Source organism: Pomacea canaliculata, linkage group LG8 (assembly GCF_003073045.1).
Source record: "Pomacea canaliculata isolate SZHN2017 linkage group LG8, ASM307304v1, whole genome shotgun sequence".
NCBI lineage: Eukaryota > Metazoa > Mollusca > Gastropoda > Architaenioglossa > Ampullariidae > Pomacea > Pomacea canaliculata.
Window position 1 is genome coordinate 28,704,062 of NC_037597.1, and position 22,222 is coordinate 28,726,283.

The following is a 22,222-nucleotide window of genomic DNA, read 5'->3' on the forward strand; positions in this document are numbered from 1 at the left end:
ATATTCATAATAAACATTGCAATACTACGGAGACATTGTGACCTTCACCTTGCAATCAACCAAGTTCATCTCTATTTGGTCATTCCGCTCTTTTCTAAAAATAATCTGACCTCCTCTTTCCCTCTGGTTCCTCCTCCCCCGCCTCCTACAAACCTTACTCAGCGTGTTTTGTCCTCCCTCTCCCTAACAGGTAAGTCACCTGACTGTGACGTCAGCAAAACGATTAGTGTAGACAATAAAGGTGAGAAACAAACTACCTGTAGTATGTTCTGTAGACAATGTAGACTGTAGTCTAGACAATGTAGACTGTAGTATGTTCTGTAGACAATGTAGACTGTAGTATGTATACAGGTATATAGACAATGTAGACTGTAGTATGTTCTGTAGACAATATAGACTGTAGTGTAGACAATGTAGACTGTAGTATGTTCTGTAGACAATATAGACTGTAGTGTAGACAATGTAGACTGTAGTATGCTCTGTAGACAATATAGACTGTAGTCTAGACAATGTAGACTGTAGTGTAGACAATGTAGACTGTAGTATGTTCTGTAGACAATAAAGCATGTCTCTAGCCTGTGTACTACTACAGTGTACTACCAGACGATGCTGACCCCACTTAACCCTGACCCTAGTACTGAGGGCACTCACACGAGCAAGTCTGTAGCGCTGTCTGCCAGGCTCAGTTTTTAAGGACTGCGGCCAAAAAGAGAATTTGAACAAAGGTATTGAGTGCTGTGGCCAGTAGATGTCAGTAGGCTTGTGTCTAGCTACAACTGGCAGTAATCGTGTTACATAATACACCGTGTGTTACATAATACATGACGTGTTACACAATACACCATGTGTTACATATAATACACGATGTGTTACATAATACACCCTGTGTTACATAATACACTGTGTGTTACATGATACAGTTGTGTAAAGCAAGCTCTGGTTTACAAGAGTGAATAACCCTGAGTAAGTACTCAGAAATAAAATTTCTGTTCAAGTGAAAGGAGGAGAGCAGCAGTCGACTGTTGATGTGGCGGGCGGCTGGAGGTCAGCCAGGAGGTCAGCCAGGAGGTCAGCCAGGTGCTCAGCCAGGAGGTCAGCCAGGAGGTCAGCCAGGTGGCAGCTGTGGCCGTTGACTGGCTGATGGCCAAAACAAGGTTGACAAGGTGAAGGCCACTTGCTACGGTGGAGAAGAAAGGTGCGTGAGATGGCTGACATGACACACCACAACTGTGTCAGTGCCGGGGTGTCACTGCTACAATTAACTGCGACCTTCGCTTAGCAGCCGAACGAACTCTGTAACAAGCAAAGGGAGAGAACAAGCTATTGAGGGCCACCCGGAAACCCAGCTGAGATGTGACGGCTACAAATATGTCTGTAGAAATAAATATGATGGCCCGACATCAGCAGCATGTAATACATCAAGTTATAGATATCATGATATCAGTAGTGACATAATATAAATATATCTAACATTGAGCTGAGTGATGTCCCTTGGCCTTACAGGCTACAGTGGACGAGTGTTGCATCTTGTGCGCTGTTCTGTCTTCAGCTTCCCTCTCGTGTCCGTGCTTTCACCTGCGCATGTCTGATGTGACTGTGTGATTGTGCTGGATTGTGTGTGATTGTGCTGGATTGTGTTGTGGTAACAGGCGGTCAGCGTGACGTCACACCTACCCTGGTAGTTCACCCGTCCGTCACCGTCGGTATCGGCTTCGCTGATCATGTCGTTGACCTCCTTGTCGCTCAGATTCTCGCCCAGGCTGGCCATGACCTGCCGAATCTCGGCTGGGGAGATGGAACCGTTCTTGTCCTTGTCGAAGACCTTGAAAGCCTCCAGCATGTCATCGCAGGGTTGGTTCATCTTGGGCCCGACCACCTTCACGAATTCTTGGAAGTCCACCGTGCCGCTACCTGCACACCGCCCGCAACATGACGTCACGCCTGGCCTTCCACAGGGGCGGCCATTCCTACCACAGCATTTAACTTGCGTCTGTCACCACTGTCACCTTGCGTTACTCACCACTGTCACCTGCATCTCTCACCACCACCTACTTCCCTGACTAACTGCCAACAACTGACGAGCATGAGGTCAGGGAGTTGAAACTAACCTCCTGTCCCCTTGACCCCCTGACCTCGCTATGTACTTGATGCTGTGTCGTTGTCTGTCTTACTGTCTCTGTGTGTATTACAGCATTACAGGCGAAGATGCGCCACCATTATCATTACAGCGACATTCATCGGTTACTGTACGCACTGCTTGTTGCAAGCATTTCTTACACCTGGTGGTAACCTGCCTGTTACACACCCTGGTGTTAACCTGCCTGTTACACACCCTGGTGTTAACCTGCCTGTTACACACCCTGGTGTTAACCTGCCTGTTACACACCCTGATGTTAACCTGCCTGTTACACACCCTGATATTAGCCTGCCTGTTACACACCCTGATATTAACCTGCCTGTTACACACCCTGATATTAACCTGCCTGTTACACACCCTGATGTTAGCCTGCCTGTTACACACCCTGATGTTAGCCTGCCTGTTACACACCTGATGTTAACCTGCCTGTTACACACCCCGGTGGTAACTTGCTGTTACATAACCTGCTGTTACACACCTGATGTTAACCTGCCTGTTACCACCCCGGTGGTAACCTGCCTGTTACACACCCTGATGTTAACCTGCCTGTTACACACCCTGATGTTAGCCTGCCTGTTACACACCCTGATGTTAGCCTGCCTGTTACACACCTGATGTTAACCTGCCTGTTACACACCCCGGTGGTAACTTGCCTGTTACATAACCTGCCTGTTACACACCTGATGTTAACCTGCCTGTTACACACCCCGGTGGTAACCTGCCTGTTACACACCCTGATGTTAACCTGCCTGTTACACACCTGATGTTAACCTGCCTGTTACACACCCCGGTGGTAACCTGCCTGTTACACACTCTGATATTAGCCTGCCTGTTACACACTCTGATATTAACCTGCCTGTTACACACCCTGATGTTAACCTGCCTGTTACACACCCCGGTGGTAACCTGCCTGTTACACACCCTGATGTTAACCTGCCTGTTACACACCCTGATGTTAACCTGCCTGTTACACACCCTGATGTTAGCCTGCCTGTTACACACCCCGGTGGTAACTTGCCTGTTACACACCTGATGTTAACCTGCCTGTTACACACCCTGGTTAACCTGCCTGTTACACACCCCGGTGGTAACCTGCCTGTTACACACCCTGATGTTAACCTGCCTGTTACACACCCTGATATTAGCCTGCCATTTACACACCTGATGTTAACCTGCCTGTTACACACCCTGGTGCTAACCTGCCTGTTACACACCTGATGTTAACCTGTTCGTTACACACGTTAAACTGCCTGATATTAGCCTCCCTCTGATGTATCTCTTCCACTCATCCCTCCTCTGGCATCGCCTCCTGCCGATTCGCTTACCTGTCCCCCCAGCCCACAAGGTACAACCCTCCGGCAGACTGTGACGTAAGCTATGCATGTGGCCGGCTTAATGGAAGGACACGTACCGTCAGAGTCCAGCTCTCTAATCATGTCTTTGAGCTCCTTGTCCGTGGGTTTCTGTCCCAGGGTGCACATGGCTTCCCCCAGCTCCTTGGTGGTGATGGTGCCGCTGCCGTCCTTGTCGAAGAGATCGAAGGCCTCCTTCATTTCTGTCACAATCATCATCAGTATCATCACTGTCGTCGTCATGTTCAACGTCACGTACATACAACAGGTCATCAGAGAAAGAAGAGGTTGTGATAAAGGGCCGTAACTCACCGTCCATCTGTTTCTTTGTGTTCTGAGATGCCTGAGGAGACAGAGACAAACACATGCATCAATGGCAGCAACATCATGTCATCATGTTATCAGTCTCATTATGTTTTGAGTCTGTGTCCTAATGCTCTCAGAGTGACACGTCTCATGTTATCAGTCTCATAGCGTGTTATTATGTTATCAGTCTGTCCTACTGCTATCAGTGTGACACAGTGTGACACAGTGTGACATGTCTCGCGTTATCAGTCTCATAGCGTGTTATTATGTTATCAGTCTGTCCTACTGCTATCAGTGTGACACAGTGTGACACAGTGTGACATGTCTCGCGTTATCAGTCTCATAGCGTGTTATTATGTTATTAGTCTGTCCTACTGCTATCAGTGTGACACAGTGTGACACAGTGTGACATGTCTCGCGTTATCAGTCTCATAGCGTGTTATTATGTTATCAGTCTGTCCTACTGCTATCAGTGTGACACAGTGTGACACAGTGTGACATGTCTCGTGTTATCAGTCTCATAGCGTGTTATTATGTTATCAGTCTGTCCTACTGCTATCAGTGTGACACAGTGTGACATGTCTCGTGTTATCAGTCTCATAGCATGTTATTATGTTATCAGTCTGTCCTAATGCTATCAGTGTGACACAGTGTGACATGTCTCGTGTTATCAGTCTCATAGCATGTTATTATGTTACCAGTCTGTGTCCTAATGCTCTCAGAGTGACATGTCTCGTGTTATCACCCCAATAACATGTCTCATCGTGTTATTAGCGCAACATGTCATTTCTCTACCAGCATTAGCGTTGTCAGTACACTAGTTAGTGCACACTAATGTCAGTGGCATGTAAAATTGAGTCTCTGTCACTGACAGCATTTGAAGTCTTGTATTGTCCCGACTGTGGCGCTACAAGTCTTGCCACCCACGCCATTTGTCAGGATGAGCAGGATGAGCAGGATGAGCAGGGTGTAAGGCAAGGCCGAGTTCTAAACACTTTTCTTTCAGTTCCCTACAGTCAGCCTGCACAGCACGGTGTCCTCGTGTTTACCTTCGCAATTATGACACATGACAAGTACACGTGATTTTAGCAGTATGACAAAAGACAGGTGGACACGTCGCTTCTGGATTGTGCCAGGTGACAAGTACACACAGTTTTATGACAGATGACAAGTACACATAGTATTTATGACAGGTGACAAGTACACATAGTATGTATGACAAGTGACAAGTACACATAGTATTTATGACAAGTGACAAGTACACATAGTGTTTATGACAGATGACAAGTACACATAGTGTTTATGACAGATGACAAGTACACATAGTATTTATGACAGATGACAAGTACACATAGTATTTATGACAGATGACAAGTACACATAGTATGTATGACAAGTGACAAGTACACATAGTGTTTATGACAAGTGACAAGTACACATAGTATGTATGACAAGTGACAAGTACACATAGTATGTATGACAGATGACAAGTACACATAGTATTTATGACAAGTGACAAGTACACATAGTATGTATGACAGATGACAAGTACACATAGTGTTTATGACAAGTGACAAGTACACATAGTGTTTATGACAAGTGACAAGTACACATAGTATGTATGACAAGTGACAAGTACACATAGTATTATGACAAGTGACAAGTACACAGTTTCTGCATTATGACAAATCACAGGTACACACATAATTTTGTATTTATATGAGATGATGTCCGCCAGACTTCATCAGACATTTGTCCAGACGCAGACGTTGCTATAGTTACGGTGACAGCTTCCAAGGAAGCTCTGTGGATGGAGTGAGATGAGACCTTTGAACACAAGACTGCACTGCTGTCATCATCGCCATTATCATCACCAATATCATCGCCATTATCATCACCATCATCAGTTCAATGTGACAGCCCGCCAGCTGTGTAGCTGTGAAGGAGCCCAAAGCTAAGCCCTCCACACAGCATCCGCCACTCACATGCTCCTCACCAGGGGTCGCTAGGGTCAGGGACAGAACAATTTCACCGACTGAGCGGAAGCTGATGTTTGTTTGTTCTCGTGTGTGTGCAAGCTGTGACCTGTGGCCTTGACTGCACCAGTCAGGTGACCATGTCTGAGCTAGTGACAGGGTGTGTCAGCTTGTCGTGTGTACAAATGTCGGACAATCGTTGTGGCACAAGCTAAGTGTCAGTCGTGTAGCACGCGCTGCAAGTGACAAAGTGCTTATGTAGCGCTCAGCTCATGTCAGTCGTCTGTCGTTGAAGTTTTTTGACAAGTTGGTTATGACACATCCACGGCTTGACTTCTGGCAGCTCCGCAGTCACGTGGCTCCAGCGAGACCCCTCCCCACGCCCCCTTATCAAAAAGATCACGTGATGATGCGTTAACATTCCAACAGAATTCATGACGTCACCCACTGACACGTCATCTCCTGACACCTGGCAGCATCTCGGCAAAACCCAGACACGAGCCACTGACTCCAGGTGCTCGCCACCCGGCGCCTGCATCCACGCGTCATCCGACGCACCGCATGCGACAGACTGGGACTGCTTCCGGTTTACGATACGCGTGGATGAAAAGCCCTCCGTGACCCAGGAGCTGGGGTGAAGGTCAGGGTCATTCTGGTCCTGGTGTCTCTGAGGACTCCTTTCCCTCCCCTCCCACAACTCGCGCGCTGCTCCTGGACTTACGTCAGACTTACATCCACCTGCTGGGACCTCGGCTATGTGCGTACAGCAAGGGGAAGAGGGAAACCATCTAGCACCTGTGAACTGTGGCTAGTCGTGTGAACAAGTGTCCGGCCAGAGAGAAGTACATGTGAACAAGTGTCCCGTCAGACACATGTACATGTGAACAAGTGTGCGGTCAGCGAGAAGCACGTGTGAACAAGTGCCCGGTCAGACAGAGGTACATGTGAGCAAGTGCCCGGTGAGAGAGTTGAAATGCGTGCCGAGACGAGAGGTGAAGTGAGAACATCACGAGCCCGACTGTCAGGTGACAAGCGCCGCCATACCACTGCCCCCGCCCGCCTGTGCCCCCTCACCTGCAGGTTAAAGCTCGTTGGATGTGCAGGTGAAAACGACCGTTCGACAAGTAGACTTGCTGGATGCTAATTTTAGCTGTGGCCTGGCCGTCTGCAAACACCAAGACGTGCAGCGCAGGTTGTGGCGGATCCCGCACGGCAGCCAGACTTGCGCCATTCCTACCCCGGGTGGGTGTAGCGGAAACTGGGCGGGTAGGGGATACCCGGCTACAGGTGTGGCCGCACTGTCACCAACAACACTGACCTCCTCCGGCTTTCTATAGAGTCGACTCTATATATATATATGTATATAGTAGTATCTAGACACGCAGCTGTACCACTATATATATAGTTATAGTCTAGACATGCAGATGTACCACTATATATATAGTTATAGTCTAGACATGCAGCTGTACCACTGTATATATAGAGTTATAGTCTAGACATGCAGCTGTACCACTATATATATAGTTATAGTCTAGACATGCAGATGTACCACTATATATATAGTTATAGTCTAGACATGCAGATGTACCACTATATATATAGTTATAGTCTAGACATGCAGCTGTACCACTCTATATATAGTCAGACTCTATACATACAGCTGTACCACTCCATATCTTTAGTCAGACTCTATACATACAGCTGTACCACTCTATATCTTTAGTCCAACTCTATACATACAGCTGTACCACTATCTATAGTCAGACTCTATACATACAGCTGTACCACTCCATATCTTTAGTCAGACTCTATACATACAGCTGTACCACTCTATATATAAAGTCAGACTCTATGCTTACAGCTGTACCACTCTATATCTATAGTCAGACTCTATACATACAGCTGTTCCACTCTATATCTATAGTCAGACTCTATACATACAGCTGTACCACTCTATATCTATAGTCAGACTCTATACATACAGCTGTACCACTCCATATCTTTAGTCAGACTCTATACATACAGCTGTACCACTCTATATATATAGTCAGACTCTATACATACAGCTGTACCACTCTATATCTATAGTCAGACTCTATACATACAGCTGTACCACTCTATATCTATAGTCAGACTCTATACATACAGCTGTACCACTCTATATATATAGTCAGACTCTATACATACAGCTGTACCACTCTATATCTATAGTCAGACTACTACATAGCTACCAGTCTATCAATACGTAGGGCTGGGCCCAGCATCAGGTGCAGCGTGTGCAAACAAAAATGCGGGGTGGGTTGGTGGGGTAGGGTGAGACCAGTAACGAAGGAGCATTACACTCAAACCGCCGGGACAGTGTGACTGCTCCAGCGACTGCGCACACGGCAGCCATTATGATTAACGACTTGCTTCCGGGGACTGGCTGGTAGGGTTTAAACAGTTGGTCACGTGGCCCATGTGTCACTGCACCTCCACAGCTAGGCGGCCCAGCTTGTGCAACACTTGTACTGCTGCAGCTGCTGCGCAGTCAGTTTGCAACCGCATTACATTAGCTACAAACATTACATTGTACAAGTTACAGCTTCAAACATCCAGCGTGTACGACTTCCAGTAAGTACAAGTAACCGACGAGCAGGAAACATTACAACCACAAGCTACAAACATGACGTTACACAAACATTACAAGCACAATTAGCTACAAACATGACATTACACAAACATTACAAGCACAATTAGCTACAAACATGACATTACACAAACATTACAAGCACAATTAGCTACAAACATGACATTACACAAACAAGTGTAAGTGTGTGACATGCCAAGAGTGCGTGACATGGCAAGTGTAAGTGTAGACATGTCAAGTGCAAGTGTGCGACATGCCAAGTGCAAGTGTAGACATGTCAAGTGTAAGTGTGTGACATGCCAAGTGTATGACATGTCAAGTGCAAGTGTGACATGTCAAGTGCTAGTGTGTGACATGGCAAGTGTAAGTGTCACTGTCAGAGGCGTGTACTCACCATTGTGACACTGGTGGCGCTGTGACTGGCGGAGATGTGCGGTGGGTGAGGTGTGCAGCGTCGACTGAGGGCGGGATGCAGCCAAGCAGCGCTATAAGCCGCGCAGGACGGAGGGAGGGGGGAGTGTCAGAGGGTTGTGGGGGGGACCTCAGCGCCCTGCACGCAGCCATCACCAGGTGCCGCGCGGGCAGCCAGCGACTTGAACACAGTCCCTGCCCCTTCCCGCAAGTCAAGGCGTGTTGCTGTTGTTATTGTTGTTGTTGTCAGCTAGCCATGTCCATCACATCGCCAGCGCTGCAGCCTCCTTGCTTGTTCGCTGCACAACTGACCCCTGACCCCCGCCAAACAGTCATGCACGCGCACCTTTGCGAGAGAGCGGGGCGAAGGGCAGGAGGGGGAGTTAAAAGGGAGAGGGAGGGAGCGCGAGATCGAGGCTGTATCAAAGCTTGCTTCATGCTCCAGTGAAGATTTCGCAAGAGCGCCTGAAGCTCGCGGCCACAAGCCCGAGGGTCGCCAGTGTGAGGAAGCCACACTGGTGGGGTGGGTTGGGTGGGTTGAGGTGGTGTGGTTGGGTTGAGGTGTGGTGGGGTGGGTTGAGGTGTGGTGGGGTGGGTTGAGGTGTGATGGGTGGGTTGAGGTGTGGTGTGGTGGGTTGAGGTGTGGTGGGGTGGGTTGAGGTGTGGTGGGGTGGGTTGAGGTGTGATGGGTGGGTTGAGGTGTGGTGTGGTGGGTTGAGGTGTGGTGGGTGGGTTGAGGTGTGATGGGGTGGGTTGAGGTGTGATGGGTGGGTTGAGGTGTGGTGTGGTGGGTTGAGTTGGGGTGGGTTGGGTTGAGGTGGGGTGGGGTGGGTTGAGGTGGTGTGGTGGGTTGAGGTGTGGTGGGGTGGGTTGAGGTGTGATGGGTGGGTTGAGGTGTGGTGTGGTGGGTTGAGGTGTGGTGGGGTGGGTTGAGGTATGATGGTGGGTTGAGGTGTGGTGGGTGGGTTGAGGTGTGGTGGGTGGGTTGAGGTGGTTTGAGGTGGGGTGGGCTCAGGCTACACCAACAGCAATGAGAAAACTTTCACAGGGAGCACAGCAGACAGGATAAGTAGGGGAGGGACTATAATCTCATTGCGGTTCACTGAGAATGCTGGGAGGTACAACCGAGGAATGTAGTCCTTAAAATCTCATGCATGCATGCACACCTACGCGTATGCGCGCGCACAGACACTGACATACACGTCTGTAATCAATGTCAAGGAGCGTGGAGTGTCAACTTGTAGGTGGACATCCGCCAACTGTGGCCGGACCATCCGTTAGTAAAAGTATCGTCCCCTGACTTGTTGAGGGTTAGTGGGGTCAGTGAGGGTCAGTGTGATTAACGTCGTTAGTGAGGGCTAGCAAGGTTAGCGAGGGTTAGTGTGGTTAGCGAGGGTTAGTGTGGTTAGTGTGGTTAGTGAGGGTTAGTGTGGCGTTAGTGTGGTTAGCGAGGGTTAGTGTGGTTAGGGTTAGGGTTAGTGTGGGTCAGTTAGTGAGGGTCAGTGTGGTTAGTGAGGTTACATCAAGAAACACTAGAATACATGCAACACACTTCATACTAGAATTGTTCGTTCATTGCAGTTCTCGCCCCTCCGCTCCCGTGACGTGTGTCCTGCACGTGACAGTCACAAACAACAGGACACGTTGCTGTGAAAACAAACATCCCTCCTTGTGTTTCGATCTCTGGAGAAGGTGGTCAGACCAGTTGGACATGTTACAGCCAAGCAGACGACAAAGCGGTGACACACAGACACATCATCACCAAAGCTACTCTTGTATTTTGACACAACTCAAGGTTCTGACACAATCATTAGTCACATAGTCTACAGTCACTTAGCCACACTATCAACACTACACACTCGCATACAATCATTAGTCACACAGTCTACAGTCACTTAGCCACACTATCAACACTACACACTCGCATACCATCATCTATCCCAGTAGTTCTTAACCTTGTTTGATGCACCGAACCAACAAGTATCATCTGCACATTAACCAAACCCTTCTTTAGTGTCATCACTAATTTACATAATCAGTCAGGTGTGTCTTGACCTCCATGGTGGAGGCTCCGCCGAACCCCTGAGACCGACTCACCGAACCCCTAGGGTTCGATCGAACCCCGGTTAAGAACCACTGGTTTAGACACAATCCTTAGTCACATAGTTTACAGTTTACCACACTATCAACACTACACACTCGCATACAATTATTTCCAAACCAAACCTTGCTCACCGGTTTCTGTCGGCCAAAGCTACACGTGGTCGTGACAACCTCTAAGTATGTATTCTCGTGACAATCGCTAGCTACACATGTCGTGACAATCGATAGCTAGATGTTGTCATCACAATAGCGAGTTGTGTGTTCTTGTGACAACTGCTAGCTACACGTGACTATTTTTTGAGGTAGACTGCTGTACCTGTCTGATATTGTCTCCCGATGTTTTTCACTGCGCATGCCCGACGGAAGATCAAAGTTTTGATGTAAACAGTTATCATGCGTGAGTACACAAACTATTTGCTGCAGCTACCCGACATTGTACAGTCAGCATGCAGTGAGTACACAGACTATTTGCTGCAGCTACCCGACATTGTACAGTCAGCATGCCGTGAGTACACAGACTACTGCAGCTACCCGACATTGTACAGTCAGTATGCCGTGAGTAGACAGACTATTTACTGCAGCTACCCGACATTTAATGAAACTGCTGTCTCACCTGTCCACCTCCCTCTCCTCCCCTGACTGAGATATTGTGTCAAAGGCCAGTTGACTTCGGTGCTTTGTTGTTCCTGTGAACATGGACAGCCAGATGCACCCGGCCAGTGGACATGAACAGCCAGATGCACCCGGCCAGTGAACATGGACAGCCAGATGCACCCGGCCAGTGGACATGGACAGCCAGATGCACCCGGCCAGTGGACATGGACAGCCAGATGCACCCGGCCAGTGGACATGAACAGCCAGATGCACCCGGCCAGTGGACATGAACAGCCAGATGCACCGGCCAGTGAACATGGACAGCCAGATGCACCCGGCCAGTGGACATGGACAGCCAGATGCACCCGGCCAGTGAACATGGACAGCCAGATGCACCCGGCCAGTGGACATGGACAGCAAGATTCACCCGGCCAGTGAACATGGACAGCCAGATGCACCCGGCCAGTGGACATGGACAGCCAGATGCACCCGGCCAGTGGACATGGACAGCGAGATGCACCCGCAAGTGAGGCGGAACTGCTGGATGGCAGCGAACCTTGTCTGCAGACAGTTGCACCTGTCCGCAAGGGTTCTATGGAGTGTTCTTGCTGTCGTCCTTCTGATGCAGTCCTCTGATGACATAAACTCTGAAGTACAAACCTCGGACTGTCAGCTGTTTCTCGTCTGTCTGCAGGATTTCTTTCCTTGATGTACTTTCAACTTCGTGACATTTGTGCACTTGACTTCATAGACAGCAGTACACGTACACTATACAGTACACACTATACACTATACACTATAGACAGTACTGTTTGTTCACTTGTTTATCAGACAGCAGTACAAGTACACTACACACTACACACTATACACTATACTCTATACACTACACACTATACACTATACACTACAGACAGTACTGTTTGTTCACTTGTTTATCAGACAGCAGTACACGTACACTATACACTACACACTATACACTATACAGTACACACTACACACTATACACTACAGACAGTACTGTTTGTTCACTTGTTTATCAGACAGCAGTACACGTACACTACACACTATACACTATACACTATACACTACAGACAGTACTGTTTGTTCACTTGTTTATCAGATAGCAGTACATGTACACTACACACTATACACTATACAGTACAAACTATACACTATACAGTATACACTACAGTTTGTTCACTTGTTTATCAGACAGCAGTACATGTACACTACACACTACACACTACACACTATACACTACAGACAGTACTGTTTGTTCACTTGTTTATCAGACAGCAGTACACGTACACTACACACTATACACTATACACTATACACTACAGACAGTACTGTTTGTTCACTTGTTTATCAGATAGCAGTACATGTACACTACACACTACACACTACACACTATACACTACAGACAGTACTGTTTGTTCACTTGTTTATCAGACAGCAGTACATGTACACTACACACTACACACTATACACTACAGACAGTACTGTTTGTTCACTTGTTTATCAGATAGCAGTACATGTACACTACACACTATACACTATACAGTATACACTACAGTTTGTTCACTTGTTTATCAGACAGCAGTACATGTACACTACACACTACACACTATACACTACAGACAGTACTGTTTGTTCACTTGTTTATCAGATAGCAGTACATGTACACTACACACTATACACTATACAGTACAAACTATACACTATACAGTATACACTACAGTTTGTTCACTTGTTTATCAGACAGCAGTACATGTACACTACACACTACACACTACACACTATACACTACAGACAGTACTGTTTGTTCACTTGTTTATCAGACAGCAGTACACGTACACTACACACTATACACTATACACTACAGACAGTACTGTTTGTTCACTTGTTTATCAGATAGCAGTACATGTACACTACACACTATACACTATACAGTACACACTATACACTATACAGTATACACTACAGTTTGTTCACTTGTTTATCAGACAGCAGTACATGTACACTATACACTGCACACTATACACTATACACTACAGACAGTACTGTTTGTTCACTTGTTTATCAGACAGCAGTACATGTACACTATACACTACACACTACTCACTATACACTACAGACAGTACTGTTTGTTCACTTGTTTATCAGACAGCACCACACTTTCTTTCTTTCTCTTTGCCTGTGATTTTAGTTGTTTTCATTTTCTCCCTATTAGTAGCAGTAAGGTGTCGTCAGCTTGCCTCAACAGTCGGGATATGGCGCTGTGTCAGTGGACGTTATGATTATGATTATGATTATGATGATTATGATTATGATGATTATTATTATTTATTAAATGGCGACGAATGAAGGGTTGTGAGCTACAGTCGTCGTGCTTGTCTACAAGCGGGTCAGGCCAGGCCCAGTGTCCAGATGAAGGCGGGCGGGTCATCACAAGCGTCAGACGTCGTCAGTCGCGACACCCGACATGTTGTCGTCAGCAGCACAGTCATCTGGGGTCATCATCAGGCAGACTGACGGCACTGTCATCTTTTGTTTCATCAGACAGACAGACGGCAATGTCATCTTCTGTTTCATCAGACAGACGGCACTGTCATCTTCTGTTTCATCAGACAGACGGCACTGTCATCTTCTGTTTCATCAGACAGACAGACAAACGGCACTGTCATCTTCTGTTTCATCAGACAGACGGCACTGTCATCTTTTGCTTCATCAGACAGACAGACGGCAATGTCATCTTCTGTTTCATCAGACAGACGGCACTGTCATCTTCTGTTTCATCAGACAGACGGCACTGTCATCTTTTGCTTCATCAGACAGACAGACGGCACTGTCATCTTCTGTTTCATCAGACAGACGGCACTGTCATCTTCTGTTTCATCAGACAGACGGCAATGTCATCTTCTGTTTCATCAGACAGACGGCACTGTCATCTTCTGTTTCATCAGACAGACGGCACTGTCATCTTCTGTTTCATCAGACAGACGGCACTGTCATCTTTTGCTTCATCAGACAGACAGACGGCACTGTCATCTTCTGTTTCATCAGACAGACGGCAATGTCATCTTCTGTTTCATCAGACAGACGGCACTGTCATCTTCTGTTTCATCAGACAGACAGACGGCAATGTCATCTTCTGTTTCATCAGACAGACAGACGGCACTGTCATCTTCTGTTTCATCAGACAGACAGACGGCACTGTCATCTTCTGTTTCATCAGACAGACGGACGGCACTGTCATCTTCTGTTTCATCAGACAGACAGACTGCACTGTCATCTTCTGTTTCATCAGACAGACGGCAATGTCATCTTCTGTTTCATCATCAGACAGACGGCATGGTGCACGACAAAGAACTGCGTTCAGTGCGCCCACCGCCCGCAACAATCAGCAGGCGGGCCTCTGTTGCCAAGGTGACGGGAGCCCAACACAAAGCTGTGTATCGATTGGTCGGTTAGACGGGTGGCTTTTCCTGCTCTCTTCCGTCTCTGCACACAGCGTCGCCTTCACAGACATGTCAGGGAGGTGGAGGGGGCTGCTAAGTTAAATGTCATATGAGGCAAGCTGCTAGGGTGACAGACATGTGACAACATGCCTTAGTGACAGGACTACAGTGCCAGGGTGACAGACATGTGACATTATCAGTGCCAGGGGGACAGACAGGTGACATTATCAGTGCCATGGTGACAGACAGGTGACAACATGCTTTAGTGACAGGACTACAGTGCCAGGGTGACAGACATGTGACATTATCAGTGCCAGGGGGACAGACAGGTGACATTATCAGTGCCAGGGGGACAGACAGGTGACAACATGCCTTAGTGACAAGACTACAGTTCAGAGTGGCAGACAGGATAGGTCAGGACAGGACTACAGTGCCATAGCGTACCTGCGAATGTACCGAAAACATCTTTATAATCTTGAACACGACAGTCGTAATATTTTATTGGTAACAGCTGTAAGATGACATGCGAGAGACAAAACTACTCGTGACAGTTGCCAATGACACTTGTAGCTGTTGTCAGTGGCCATAACATGACACTCAATCCTCTAACATGACAGGCCTCTAGTGGAAGTAATGCCGTGTGGAGGCAAGTCCACCCCGGTGACGTTCGTGTGACATGGCAGTGTCCTTCAGGCTTGTGTCACACTCGAGATGGTGTTTCCGGGACAACTGCCAGGACCAGCGGTGTCGTCACGAGTTCAGGACATGATCATCTTCACGAATTCTGAAACAATCGTCAGCTGAGGTGGGCGTGCGTGACGTCTGTCTATGATGCTGGCCGTCATGCCACTCTAAACTGTGTTTCAGACACGACTGAGGTCAACAACACTCTGTTAGTCCGCTCTGTACAAATGTTAACATGCCGACACTGGCATGAGCGATGAAGTCAATAAAATAATGAACTCAATAAAATAATGAATTCAATAAAATAATTCGGGGATAATTTCTAGAGCATCACATGATGCGTACGGCTTACTGCTGACTTTCATAGAAAACATCTTTGTAACTACATCGCCATGGATACCTTAGTCAGTAGCCCGCGCACGCGCACCAACACACACACATACCTTTGTAATCAATCTGTCCAGTGCCGTCGATGTTGGCCTCGCGGATCATCTCATCGACTTCGTCGTCAGTCAGCTTCTCGCCCAGGTTGGTCATCACGTGACGCAGCTCGGCGGCGCTGATGAAGCCGTTGCCCTCCTTATCAAAGACGGCGAACACCTCCAACAATTCCTCCTCGGACTCTTTTCTACCCAGCGTGCGCGCCATCATCGTCAGGAACTCGGGGAAATCCACCAGGCCCTCATCTGGTCCCAACGTCAAATTCACGTCATCATTACGTCCTCGATACGTCAAGAACACGGAAGAGAGGAACCTAAATGTTGACAGTCAGTCTCTATGTCATTACGTCGACAGTGAGTCACCATATCAACATTACGTTGACAGTCACCATATCAACATTACGTCGACAGTGAGTCACTATATCAACATTACGTCGACAGTGAGTCACGTATTACGTCGACAGTGAGTCACCATATCAACATTACGTCGACAGTGAGTCACCATATCAACATTACCTTGACAGTCCCCATATCAACATTACGTCAAGAGCTCGGGAACATGAACCAAGATTAACAATCTGTTGCCCTGTGAACAACACAATAAACCATCTGCAAGCCAGTAGCACTTCCTAACCAGCAGCAACTGACATACCAGCCAGCAGCAACTGACATACCAACCAGCAGCAACTGACATACCAGCCAGCAGCAACTGACATACCAACCAGCAGCAACTGACATACCAACCAGCAGCAACTGACATACCAGCCAGCAGCAACTGACATACCAGCCAGCAGCAACTGACATACCAGCCAGCAGCAACTGACATACCAACCAGCAGCAACTGACATACCAACCAGCAGCAACTGACATACCAGCCAGCAGCAACTGACATACCAGCCAGCAGCAACTGACATACCAGCCAGCAGCAACTGACATACCAACCAGCAGCAACTGACATACCAGCCAGCAGCAACTGACATACCAACCAGCAGCAACTGACATACCAACCAGCAGCAACTGACATACCAAGCTCAAACCGTTTCACAGATCAATCTCCAGGCAGTGACTCAAATAATTTAATGAGAACTTTTCACGTGCTTGTAACGCGTTACGTCCTGATGTAACTCATGATTGTAAACAGGTTCTGATACTCATTCTCTCATTCTGATACTCATTCTCCCATTCTGTTACTCATTCTCTCATGCTCTGATACTCATTCTCTCATTCTGTTACTCATTCTCTCATGCTCTGATACTCATTCTCTCATTCTGTTACTCATTCTCTCATGCTCTGATACTCATTCTCTCATTCTGTTACTCATTCTCTCATTCTGTTACTCATTCTCTCATGCTCTGATACTCATTCTCTCATGCTTTATTGCTCATTTCAGCATCTTGGCGCCATTTGTTGCTGAAAGCAGAGAGCCGGGTGGCTATGGTATTCCACCCCAATGTGCACCCCTTTGATAGCCGCGTGGCGCAGCGAACTTGCCCCGATACCCAGCTGTCGACACTGGGTGTGGAGAAGAGGGAGTGTAGATAGTGGGGTGGATGGAGAAGTGAAATCTTGCTCACGCTTCTCGTCAACCTCCTGTACCATGGCGCGGATCTCGGCGTCGGTCACCGTGCCACCCAGCGAGCGGATAGCCACGCCCACATCACCCGTGTGGATGTACCCGTCGCCATCTTTGTCGAACAGCGAAAAAGCTTCTTGGAACTCTGCAAATATCGGCAGCAGTATGTGTTACATCACCACCACCAGCAACAGCAAGTGAGCGGCCATCACTACCAGCAAACTATCTATCCGTGCAATCATCACTACAGGCGACCTTCACATCAACAAGACTGTTGATGTCACCACAAACTGTTGTCTTCCTTGGTGGTGTCTTGCTTTGTGATACGACACCTAATGACATGATATCACACCTCTCTTTTTGTTGTCAATGTTGTGAGTTTCAGTGTCATGATACTAATGTGCTGTTTGATACGCAGGGACATGTTGACATGTTGATGTCTGCTTTTGTACTCTTTGCTTTTTCCCTTTGCTGCGGCGTGTATTGATGTTGTTTGTGTATTCCTGTATAACAACCTGAATGTAACTGATGTGTTCATGCATACCTAATAAACACTGACAGACTGGCACACAGCATGTTGACACATAGTCACTGATAAACACTGATAGTACATAGCATGTTGACACATAGTCACTGATAAACACTGATAGTTCATAGCATGTTGACACATAGTCACTGATAAACACTGATAGTTCATAGTATGTTGACACATAGTCACTGATAAACACTGATAGTTCATAGCATGTTGACACATAGTCACTGATAAACACTGACAGACTGGTACACAGCATGTTGACACATAGTCACTGATAAACACTGATAGTACATAGCATGTTGACACATAGTCACTGATAAACACTGACAGACTGGTACACAGCATGTTGACACATAGTCACTGATAAACACTGACAGACTGGTACACAGCATGTTAACACATAGTCACTGATAAACACTGATAGTTCATAGCATGTTGACACATAGTCACTGATAAACACTGATAGTTCATAGCATGTTGACACATAGTCACTGATAAACACTGACAGACTGGTACACAGCATGTTGACACATAGTCACTGATAAACACTGATAGTTCATAGCATGTTGACACATAGTCACTGATAAACACTGATAGTTCATAGCATGTTGACACATAGTCACTGATAAACACTGATAGTTCATAGTATGTTGACACATAGTCACTGATAAACACTGACAGACTGGTACACAGCATGATGACACATAGTCACTGATAAACACTGATAATTCATAGTATGTTGACACATAGTCACTGATAAACACTGATAGTTCATAGCATGTTGACACATAGTCACTGATAAAACACATGCTATATACCAATCTATTGGAGAGAAGCATCAGCATTTGTCAACTGATAGATTGGTACATAGAATGTGTTTATCAGTGACTATGTGTTAACATGCTGTGTACCATCAGTGTTTATCAGTGACTATGTGTCAACATGCTGTGTACTAGTCTGTCAGTGACTATGTGTCAACATGCTGTGTACTAGTCTGTCAGTGTTTATCAGTGACTATGTGTCAACATGCTGTGTACTAGTCTGTCAGTGACTATGTGTCAACATGTTGTGTACCTATCTGTCAGTGTTTATCAGTGACTATGTGTCAACATGCTGTGTACTAGTCTGTCAGTGACTATGTGTCAACATGCTGTGTACTAGTCTGTCAGTGACTATGTGTCAACATGTTGTGTACCTATCTGTCAGTGTTTATCAGTGACTATGTGTCAACATGCTGTGTACTAGTCTGTCAGTGTTTATCAGTGACTATGTGTCAACATGCTGTGTATCTGTCAGTTGACACATGCTGAAGCTTGACCAACATGCTGTCAACAGCTGATAAACTGACAATGAGCATAGAGGTCTATTTTCTGTCAGGCCAGTTGTTCTGAAAGCTATTACCTTGTCTTGCAATAAACTATCATCGGCAATGGCGTCAGGGTAATAACATGTCTTGTCATCATTATCGTCGTCGTCTGTATCGCCGCCATTGTCGTCACAGTTAAGGTTCGTCTGGCACGTGTGCGACTAAGGGTGTTGGGGGGTCCCAAGCAGTCTTCACTGTTGTACCTGCAATCTGCTCCTCCTGGAACTGGGCCTGCACAGCACAAACAACATCAATCATCGCCAGAACCCGGCAACTTACAGATTATGGCCTACAGGTCAAGGTGAGAGGTGAGGGTAGGCACGAGCTTCAGAAAATAGTTCAGGCAGATGTAAGTGTAGACACAATAGTTGATATTAATAATAAAACATAAAAACAATAAAGTATGTGTCATTATATAATTAGCATGCTGAGATGTCACAGTGAACAAGAAATTAGTGGCGTTACAGCGCACTGTTCCGATGATAACAGATGAAAACTGGAAAAAAATGCGAAAACAACGATGAAGCATCTCTTTATTTGTTTTTAAGGAGTTTCTAATTTTGTTCAGATGGAAACAGATTTAAAATTAAAGCATGCACAAACTCATTTCCTTGAAACAACCCACCATGTCTGGGGTGGTGCCGACACTCGAGGCTGTCCGACCGTCCACCTGCTCTCAGAAATCACACGTCCACCTCGAGTACAGAGAGGATACCTGTTGACCTACCCGGACTCCGGCCTGTTCTAACAGATTTCTCACTCAGTACAAGTCCCACTAGGAAGCAGAACAGCACAGACTCCGATAGATGATACCCGTCTGTGCAGAGAAGCTACAGCTATGTAGGAGTGTGATAGACAGGGTCAGACGCACTTATCATCCAGTGATGTACTGTCATTGTTGTTATCTACATACTTGACTGTCACATCATGGCTGTGTGAGACAAGTTCGTGGTCACATGTCTTGATACACACACCCCCCCCCTCTCTCTCTCAAAGAACATATAGATATTGAGATCAGCCCTGACAAACTAAGGTTCTGTAAGTTGATACACTAAATGCATTCGCTTACATTTCCTTGCTTTAAAAAAAAATGAAACCTCGAAACTTGGTGTTTGTGAATCTGATTTGTTTCAAGTCAGCGACCGCAACACGTGTTTGCTTGATGCTTTATAAATAAAAGCCAATAAATAATAAATGTAACAACTGTCAGCGCTTCTCGCTCGTCTTGCCACCTGTTGCACGTGGTGTGTGCACGGACGTGTATGTGGGTGTCGGTGTGTGTGTGTGTTGCTCTACCTGCCGTGTCGCCCTGTCGACGTCAGCACGCGCATGTACTCGCGGGTGTTCATCAACAAACTTTCGCTCCTGCAAGCATTGACCATTATTTTCTAGACGAGTCTGCCATGGTCATTTTTAGTTCCCAGCCCGTGCACTGAGTACTCAATTATATAGAATTAACCTTTAACCTTTCTTAACAAGAAAAAGAGGCGTTGTGATTGTTGCTGTCGACTACATTGACGTGTACATGTATACTAGAGTTCGTGGTCGACTACATTGACGTGTACACAGGGATGGGGAGTAGCTGTAGCCTAGCTACAGCTACTGTAGCCGGCTACAAATTTTGTAGCTTGTAGCTTAGCCGGCTACAAATTAAAAAAAAGTAGCTTGCAGCCGTAGCTACATTTTAGAAAGTAGCTGTAGCTTGGCTACATGTTGGCTACTTTCACGACTGTAGCACTCTAGTAGTGTACAAAGTATAATGTCTTTGGGTTGTAGATTTGCATCTATATTCCAGAATGTTCAGCACGGCAGCAATGTAAACGATAGAATGTCTTTGTGCGAGGGCGGAAATGATATTCAACAAAGTAGCAATGTTCAAAGTAAAAATGTCTTGTCTTTGCGCGAGGGAGGAAATGATGTTCAACAATGTAGCGATGTTCAAAAATGTCTTTATTGCGACGAAATAGAATGTCTGTGCTAGAATGTTCGAGGGGAGGGAGAATAAATAGCAGGGCTGACAGTGGTGTGAGATATAAAAAATCAGACATGGTACCCCCGACTCAGTGTGAATGTGGCAATTAAATATTTAGAAAATATTTAGAAAAATGTTAATTTTATCAAATGTAATGTTTATATCATATTCTCAAATGCATCACTTTGTAGCTTATGCATTTCTAAAAAAAAATTGCAAAATTGTACTGCTGTAGCACAAGCCAATCTTGAGAAATATGTTTTATAGTTTAGGACTGGATGTCAAAAACGACAAACAGAGAAATTCAAGCTTAAAGATTTAAAATAAATATATCTTGTATCAGATCATTTTTGAAAAATATATTTCAGTGTTTATATGCTACATTTGACATCCTACTATATAATTAAAGTCTATTCTAGTATGCCAGGACTATACTTTTCACCCTATCAGCTTTTGGAAACAATTAGTTTGTGTTCCTTTCTTTGTTTTCAGTGTCAGTGTTAGAAAAAAATGCCTTATGATCTGCTTGCCTAAATTAGATTAAGCAGTGTTTTACTTATATTCCATGCAAACTCATTTATTTCAATGGTCTGTTGTTCATTGTCACAGTATTGATAAGAGGTTGACATTTTTCATCACCACATAACCTAACTTATTGAAAATTCCACCAGGTACCTGATACT

The 22,222-nt window shown here is 46.1% G+C and overlaps 2 protein-coding genes across 2 annotated transcripts in view; both read right to left on the reverse strand.

Moving 5' to 3' along the window:
- The window catches only part of LOC112571136 (calcium-binding protein LPS1-alpha-like), a 32,280-nt gene extending 23,356 nt beyond the window's left edge, over positions 1 to 8,924 (reverse strand). The window contains exons 1-5 of the mRNA XM_025249950.1: positions 8,795 to 8,924; positions 3,802 to 3,832; positions 3,549 to 3,692; positions 1,675 to 1,911; positions 1,270 to 1,293 (exon numbers count right to left, since the gene is read on the reverse strand). Of these exons, the coding sequence (XP_025105735.1) occupies positions 1,270 to 1,293; positions 1,675 to 1,911; positions 3,549 to 3,692; positions 3,802 to 3,832; positions 8,795 to 8,797 (439 nt within the window). The 5' untranslated portion in view covers positions 8,798 to 8,924. The remainder of the gene's footprint in view (positions 1 to 1,269; positions 1,294 to 1,674; positions 1,912 to 3,548; positions 3,693 to 3,801; positions 3,833 to 8,794) is intronic.
- A 6,529-nt stretch (positions 8,925 to 15,453) lies between these two features.
- Positions 15,454 to 20,422, reverse strand: LOC112570098 (calmodulin-like). The gene is made up of 5 exons (XM_025248334.1): positions 20,193 to 20,422; positions 19,771 to 19,798; positions 17,668 to 17,811; positions 16,097 to 16,339; positions 15,454 to 15,753 (listed from the first exon to the last, which is right to left on the reverse strand). Exons 1-5 carry the CDS (start codon positions 20,193 to 20,195, stop codon positions 15,728 to 15,730), a joined length of 444 nt encoding a protein of 147 aa, XP_025104119.1. The 5' UTR covers positions 20,196 to 20,422; the 3' UTR covers positions 15,454 to 15,727.
- Between the last annotated feature and the right edge of the window lie 1,800 nt (positions 20,423 to 22,222).

Coding starts and splice junctions, on each gene's coding strand:
- LOC112570098 (XM_025248334.1), bottom strand. Junction 17,812..19,770: donor CCAGGAGGAGCAGATTGCAG/GTACAACAGTGA, acceptor CGATATTTGCAG/AGTTCCAAGAAGCTTTTTCG. Junction 16,340..17,667: donor ACAGGAGGTTGACGAGAAGC/GTGAGCAAGATT, acceptor CGTTGGGACCAG/ATGAGGGCCTGGTGGATTTC.